Genomic DNA, 8,448 nt, shown 5'->3' on the forward strand with positions numbered 1-8,448 from the left:
CGGCGGAGCTCGACATTGTCTTCTGAAAAGCGTTTGGTTTACACGGCGAATATCTCCGGCTCTGATTTTATTTGATACGTATGATAATAACATCATAAAGTAGGTTTTTTCAACCGAGTTTTATCAGTTTATTCAACGTTTATTGGGACTTTTGGAGTTTTCCGTTCTTTGCGYCAAGAGAGGATGGGAATGTTAGCAACCTTGGCTAGCATTGTGGYGCGAATTCGACAGAAGAAATGGACATTCTAAAACCAAACAACGATTTATTCTGGACCAAGGACTCCTTGTACAACATTCTGATGGAAGCTCAGCAAAARTAAGAAAACATTTATGRTGTTATTTCGTATTTCTGTGTAAAATGTTGACTCCYATTCTCCKCCGTKTTGGTGAGYGCTSTCTCACAATAACGCAAGCTGTATGTTATGGTAAAGTTATTTTTAAAAATCGAACACAGCGGTTGCATTAAGAACCAGTGTATCTTTCATTTGCCATASAACAAGTATTTTTATGTMAAGTTTATGATGAGTTCTTTGGTCAGATTAGGTGAGTGTCCAAAATATCYCMGGAGATTCTGGTGAATCGATGCTACGTATTCACAATGTATAACCAGGATTTGTAGCTATAAATATGCACATTTTCGAACAAAACATAATTGTATTGTATAACATAATGTTATAAGACTGTCATCTGATGAATTTGTTTAAGGTTAGTGATTCATTTTATATCTTTTGCTGGTTTTTGCGAAAGCTACCTTTGCGGTGAATAAATGCGTTTGTGTGTTTGGCTATTTTGGTAAGCTAATATAATTCTATATTGTGTTTTCGCTGTAAAACACTTAAAAAATCTGAAATATTGGCTGGATTCACAAGATGTTTATCTTTCATTTGCTGTACACCATGTATTTTTCATAAATGTTTTATGATGAGTATTTATGTATTTCACGTTGCTCTCTGTAATTATTCTGGCTGCTTTGGTGCTATTTTTGATGGTGGCTGCAATGTAAAACTATGATTTATACCTCAAATATGCAAATTTTCGAACAAAACATAAATGTATTGTATAACATGTTATAAGACTGTCATCTGATGAAGTTATTTCTTGGTTAGTGACTAATTTTATCTCTATTTTGTCGGTTTTGTGAAAGCTACCTATGCGGTGGAAACATGGTGAAAATATCCGTTTGTGTGTTTGGCTATTGTGGTTAGCTAATAGAAATACATATTGTGTTTTCGCTGTAAAACATTTTAAAAATCGGAAATTATGGCTGGATTCACAAGATGTTTATCTTTCATTGGCTGTATTGGACTTGTGATTTCATGAAAATTATATTATATGATATCCCTGTCCCGTTAGGCTAGGCTATGCTAGTCAGCTTTTATGATGAGGAGGATCCCGGATCCGGGAGAGAGAAGCGGTAGAGGTTTTAAGGGAGCTAAGGAGTCTTTAAAAACTCTTAAGGATCTGACCCTTTTTTAAAAATGTTCTACTAAAATGACATACCCAAATCGAACTGCCTGTAGCTCAGGACCTGAAGCAAGGATATGCATGTTATTGATACCATTTGAAAGGAAACACTTTAAAGTTTGTGGAAATGTGAAATTAATGTAGGAGAATATAGCACTTTAGATCTGGTAAAAGTTAATACAAAATAAAAAAACATGCATATTTCTTTATCATCTTTGAAATGCAAGAGAAAGGCCATAATGTATTATTCTAGGTTATAGGTGCCATTTAGATTTTGGCCACTAGATGGTAGCAGTGTATGTGCAAAGTTTTAGACTTATCCAGTGAACCATTGCATTTCTGTTCAAAATTTTGCATCAAGTCTGCCCAAATGTGCCTAATTGGTTAATTGATACATTTTTAAGTTCATAACTGTGCACTTTCCTCAAACAATAGCATGGTATTATTTCACTGCAATAATTTATGTAAATTGGACAGTGCAGTTAGATTAACAAGAATGTAAGCTTTCTACCCATATCAGATAAGCCTATGTCCTGGGAAATGTTCTGGTTACTTATAACCTCACGCTAATCACATTAGTCTACGTTAGCTCAACCGTCCCACAGGGGGGACACCGATCTCGTAGAGTTAATTAAAGGGAGGTGTTAAAGACATTTAAGGGGTTCGGCACAGGTGTTTGAACCTGTATGTGTTTAAAGAGATCAGGGGTGAAGTCTTTCCTCGATTTCCTCGCATCCTCTCTCCATCTCAAATGTCAGAGGAGAGGAGAGCATTGGATCAAAATGTGATTCAGAGAAGATGCAAAGAATCGAGGAAAGAGTTTTGAAATGCAGCCCAGGAGAGGGTGATTCAGACATCCTAGTCAGATCCCAGTGCATCAGTGATGGGGGTCGAGGTGGGAGAGGGATGAGAGTCGATAAGAGCCAGACTGTTCTCCCCCTTCTGGTAAAGGTCAGTTCGATCCCCAGACGATCCCTGCCTGGCTATATCACTCGCCCATGAACTTTCCCTCTTCCACCATTTCTGGGTGGTTCACATCAGGAGGCCACAGTGCAACCCAGTGTGTGGATAAACAAGGCACATAAAGGTTGTCTGTGTGAAGAGAGAAACACTCTGAGGGATGTAGTGGAATGAAGGATAAAGTTTAGGATCAGGTGTGTTTTGCTCGTGTCTTGGTTGATAGTAAAGCTATGGTGAAATGTGAAGTCAGAGAAGCACATTAAAACAGTTTCATTGGAGACCGTAACATGTACATAGCAGCACAGTTCAATCTCAAGGCTTTTCAAGACATTTTTCTTCATACATAATTCACAAAACATTCTTTCCAGGGATACATTTCATTGCTATATCAAAAAGCTAGCAATCTGTCTCTGAAGAACCTTAAAACCTCATCAGAACAGATCAGGGTGCCAAACAATGAGAATGACAGCAGAGTGGTGATAGGAAACTCTGTGTCATTCAACAACAACCGTGTTGCATTAGTAAGAAGGATAACATACAATTAACATTTCACTTGACCAACATTTTCCTGCAGACACTTTTTGAAAACCCAAGCAAAAGGGAGAACAGAAAAGCGTTACCTGCAGCCCGGGAGGGCGTAGGTCAGAGGTGGTTCCAGGTGAGCCAGAAGGACAGGACAAGGGTGGGACGGACAGTGTGGAGGCACAGAGAGCACAAGGAAGGACATGGCAGGAAGCACAACCAAAACAGAGAGAAGTGTGGAGGGAAGGAGGGTGAGAGAATTGGGGGGTGCCAGGGATAGGGAGATGGGCTAGGAAGACGGGTTAAAGAAAATGGAGGTCGGGAACGAGGGAGGGTGAGGAAAGCTGAGGAGTGAGGAAGAGGAGGAGATTGGGCAGAGAGGAGTTTTTTTTCCCCCTCTAAAAAGAACCAAAAAAAGGAATGAACCCATACCTTGGTTGCTTAACGTCAGGTGCGCCAGACCTTGAAGGAAAGAACAGAAAAAAAGAAAAGAAAGGAAAAAAGAAGGTCATAAAAGGCAACGGGAGGAAAAAAAGCATTGTCACAACGTTGGACTGCAGTTTGTGACAGACATCCTGGGGCAGACTCGGATGTCAGAGATTCAACTCAAAGGTAAGAGAGAGAGAGAGAGAGAGAGAGAAAGAGAGAGAGAAAGAGAGAGAGAGAGAGAGCAAGAGAGCGAGAGAAAGATAGAGAGCCCGGGAGAGAGAGCGCAAAGAGAGGAAGCCGAGATAGAGAGAGCCGAGAGACAAGATGAGAAAAGAAAAATTAAGAAGCTGGGGCGTCCCAGAGACGCGAGAGGAGAGAGAGAGAGAGAGAGAGAGAGAGAGAGAGAGAGAGAGAGAGAAAGAGAGAAAGAGAGAAAGAGAGAGCGAGAGAGAGAGGATAACGAAAAAATAAGCAAACACTTCTTGAGTGAAGGTGTGGGGGGGTAGAAAAAAAAAAGCATTTCATTTGGTGCAACCCCCGAAGGTCATTGCGCACACAAATGCTTTTTTTTTCTCTGAAGTACTTATGGAACACACACATATTAACTGTTTGGCAGCGACAAGTTTCAACTGAATTCTATACGGTATAAATCTGTACTACTCTTAGAGATCCAAGGTCTCTAAAAGAAAGGGTCAAAGATAAGCAGTAAAACACAGGAACAGCCCAGAGTCGAAGACTATATATACTGACACAGATACAGTAAATGTTTACAGCACAGATACTACACCGTGTTAACAGCCCTGATATAGCCTCGGCAAACATCCAAATAGAATGTTGGTGGAATCAGGGGACAAATAAATTCGATTCCAATCATTTCAAGGGGCTCCACAGTTTTGGGGTCAAATGATGTCAACCACACTGTTACACCGGAACTCAATAATGACTATGGAAATCCGGCATCACCTCCCAGCAATACAGTACGTCCCTAGTGCTGACGAAGTCACTTCAGTCAGACCAGACCAACTGGAAACAACTGGAAATCAGAAAACCACTACACAAACAAAAGAGCCTTGATGAGACTCTTTGGCCACACTATTTGCAACTTGTGAATGGTTGAATAGCAATTCTTTAGTCAAACTACTGTATATATTGCCCATAAATAAAACATGTATACAAGTCTGATAACAAAATGGGTAACATGTAATATGTTCTACCTATCACAATGACAACATTGCAAGGCAACAGATTTCCAGGAATGTGAACACCTAGATGTAATACAAACACATATGCAAAGAAAAAGCTTTCTCTGACCTGAGCGATACACACATAATAGGACGTTTTGATTGGCCCAACCTTCAGGTAGTCTAAGAACAATTGAGAAGTACACAGAATATTCTGAGAAGTACCAACTGTGTTTTTCAACATCAAGGTATTGTCAGGAAGGCACCCTGCTGGAAAAAATATATATGTCTTGAACAAGACGTCATTTCTGGGCCGCATCGATGACAATAGCAATGGGGTCAACAGCCATTTATCTCAACAGCATTGGTAAACATTGCATTTTGTTTTGTTCTCTCTGGTAATCTTGGTTTCAGGGAACATATCACCGGGTAGGATATTTGTAAGAGATATCCTACATCCAGATATCATTGATAGAATGGTTACGCCACAAAAAACTATAACGTCAAACAACATCGCCCCGAGCACCCACCTTACAACAGACCAATAGCTAACACAGGATTGTAAATACAGTGACTCCCAAGTACAACAGCATTCTCTATTGTCCTGTCTTTGAATAGTGACTGTGATTAAGGAACAGGAATGTAGTGCATGTTCAATTGATCTATTTGGGCTAATTCCTGCTGGCCCCTATATAGAGAGAGTCCAATCATCCTCCCTCCCCGTTTTGTTCCTCTACCCATAATCCATTAGACAGATAAGGCAGCCCAAAGAAACAGGCCTGTGCTGATGGTGCATACCAAATCATCTCATCCCCCGGGTTCTCTCTCCCTTCTTCTCCCCCTCCCTCTCTCCAAGACCGCGCGCTGGAGCAGAGGCAACATTATAAATATCTTGAAGTGTGAGGAGAGGAGGAGCGCTGGAAGTAGGAGGGTGGCGAGGGGTGAGGAGCACAGCTGTTTGCCACACAGCTGGCCCCGTTTGCATCTTTGCACAAAAGAGAAAGGCACAGGCGTGATGGGAGAGGAAGCTGCAATTCAATAATGAGAGGTACAAGAGGGTGAAACACTTAAAAAATAACATAGGGAGACATTGTGTGTGTGTGTGTGTGTGTGTGTGTGTGTGTGTGTGTGTGTGTGTGTGTGTGTGTGTGTGTGTGTGTGTGTGTGTGTGTGTGCGTGCGCGCGCACGTCACACAAAATGTTTTCGCTTGGCAGAGGCAAAAGGGGTGTCAGACTAACACAGAGCCAGATCCTGAGCGGGATATGAAGAGGCTTCAACATGTTTCAGCATATGACACAGACAGAGAGAGGGAGAAAGACGTTCTGGCCCAAACATATCAAGAGACCACCTGTTCACTTTCACACTTGCCTCCCTCAAGCTGGGACGATAAACCAAAAATGATCGACACCGACCATACCGATCACTTATCTCAAGCATTCTGCTGATATCATTCATTACGATAAGTAGCCTATCCTAGAGAAATGTGATGTAGGAAAATAAATTAATAATATGGGTGATTGTTATTGCGACAATTGATGGCTACAACTATCAAACTAGTAGTAGTATAAACGGTGGTGCACATTAATATTACAAATGTATCGTTCTATTATCTTTATCTTATCAATACAGGCAATTTATCGTGATATGCATTTTTGTCCATATCGCCCAGTTCTATCTCCCAGCCAAACAGCCTATGTGAAAGGCATTGTAGGCCTCTCTGAGGAAACAGACAATAAGGCCTGACCATAACTACAGTAATTCAACTCATAGGAAAGCCATACGATTGCATTGGAAATACACCTTCATACACAAATCGAATTACTGCCACTAAACACATTGAAAGCATAATGAAAATAAAAACTTAGCCTGAGACTTATAATTTACCCCGAAATCTGAAAATTTGATTACGCACTTAATTGGGATTTGAGTGCAGATGGGAATGCCTGACGCAATCCGAGCCGACCAGGGACGGCTGACGATTGGCTGGAGATGATTGAGTGACAGATGGAGACGGGTCATTATTCTGTCATTAGGAGGAAACGTACAACCGTGAAATCTCTCCTTCCCTCTCTCGGTCTCTCCCCCTGTCTCTTTCTCTTTTCTCCCTCGCTCCACATCCATCTCTCAATCAGCCAGCTGCAGCTGCCGTCTGCTCTCCTCCTCACATCCTCCTCTCTTCCACTACCCTACTCTGCTTCCAGCCATCCCTACTAAACATTTCCACTGTTGGGCATTTAACTCAGAATTACCCAGCACTCCATCAAGGGCCCTGGGTTGTAAACAACCCCACCAAAATGGATTCTTTTAAATCGAGGACAAAAATAGTGAGGGGATACAAAGAAATACATTCATAGAATACATTAGCATGTTTGATGATTGCAGGAAATTCACTATGAACATCTAAATTTAACCCTGCAGCCGTCAACAGTATGGTTATGTCATCGGGAGTAGGAATGTCATAAAATGGACACCGTAACCCAGCCTCGCCAATACAGGAATGGTATAACCATCTCCGACAGGTGTGCTCTTCAACGACCTTGTCAGACGTCATTCGTGCACCATGTTTACCTAACAACACACGTGGTCCTTCCATCACTTACATGGGGAACAGATGTGGAGGGGGACAGAAGACGGAGGTAAAGCACACACGAAGTGGACAGAGAACGATTAGAGTCATCATCAGTCGGTTCTCTCCTCCATCACATGTCCATCAGTGGGAACAATAGTCTAACTCGGACAGAGGAGTACGTTGGCTGTGGAGACCCCAGTGGGGCTGTGAAGGCATAAAAAAACACTACCATCCTCCATGGAGGTCCGGCAAGCATATGGCCACATCCCTATACATACACCCACAACATATGTCACACTAACATACACACATACCCACTGGAATAACGGGTGGTGCAGAAAGGATCGCTCTAATTGGTTGGGTGAGGAGCTTTGGTTGAATTTATCTCCAAAAGATTGATATTGATGTCATATGTCAGACAAAGTGGTGAAGGACAACAGAAATCGCCAAGCAAGACATTTTGCCAATGTGCCATAAACATGTGAATAATAGGTTAGTGCTTCGTAATAACATGTTATACATGTTATTACATGAGACCGCGTACTTTCAGTTTCCAGTACCATTTACACTGCAACATGTCATGTCTTTATAATGCCTCGGAACATTTACTTTCGCAGAACAATCCTCGTAGCTATATTAGATCATGAAACGATGCTAGTGTGGCTGCGTAAGGGCCACAAAAACACACGCTCCGGAAATTTGTAAAAACATTTGTTGAAAAGACGTCGGGAGAAAAGTCTCATTGAATAATGCATGCTGTGTTTTACAGCTCGAGTAATGGCTATCGAAACTCGAGTGGAATTTAAAACACTTTGCTGTAGCAAGGGAAAGCCGAGGTTAGAGAGAAAGTATCATAGGATGGCCGAGAGCAAGGGATGGTGATGGATTGATGCTCGCTGCTCTCCTCCTCTTGGCGAGCCACATTAATTATTCAAGTGGGGCGTGCGCGATATCAAAAGGTTATCAAAGAGGATGAAACACGTGTTAAAACTGAGGCTCCAACATCAAATTAAACGCAAAAACAGGACTGGCATAGGTCATTCATCGGACTGTTCCACTGTGGCTAGCTGCTAGCATGTGATCACAGCTACAACAGAGAGCTCGAGAAGACTCCCTTGCTGATTCTATTACTCGATTTCTAACATGCCACTGATGCCTGGATGAATGGCAAGGCAACCCACATGCGGCACAATCGTCTCTTTCATACAGTGGGGCAAAAAAGTATTTAGTCAGCCACCAATTGTGCAAGTTCTCCCACTTAAAAAGATGAGAGAGGCCTGTAATTTTCATCATAGGTACACTTCAACTATGACAGACAAAAT

General features: G+C 41.9%; 1 protein-coding gene across 1 annotated transcript in view; it reads right to left on the reverse strand.

Annotated features, from left to right (window-relative positions):
- LOC111960200 (neurexin-2-like) overlaps positions 1 to 8,448 on the reverse strand; it is a 180,318-nt gene that overhangs the window by 40,255 nt on the left and 131,615 nt on the right. Inside the window, exon 3 of the mRNA XM_070437810.1 lies at positions 3,379 to 3,408. Within this exon, the coding sequence (XP_070293911.1) occupies positions 3,379 to 3,408 (30 nt within the window). The remainder of the gene's footprint in view (positions 1 to 3,378; positions 3,409 to 8,448) is intronic.

This window comes from Salvelinus sp. IW2-2015, linkage group LG37 (genome assembly GCF_002910315.2).
Source record: "Salvelinus sp. IW2-2015 linkage group LG37, ASM291031v2, whole genome shotgun sequence".
NCBI lineage: Eukaryota > Metazoa > Chordata > Actinopteri > Salmoniformes > Salmonidae > Salvelinus > Salvelinus sp. IW2-2015.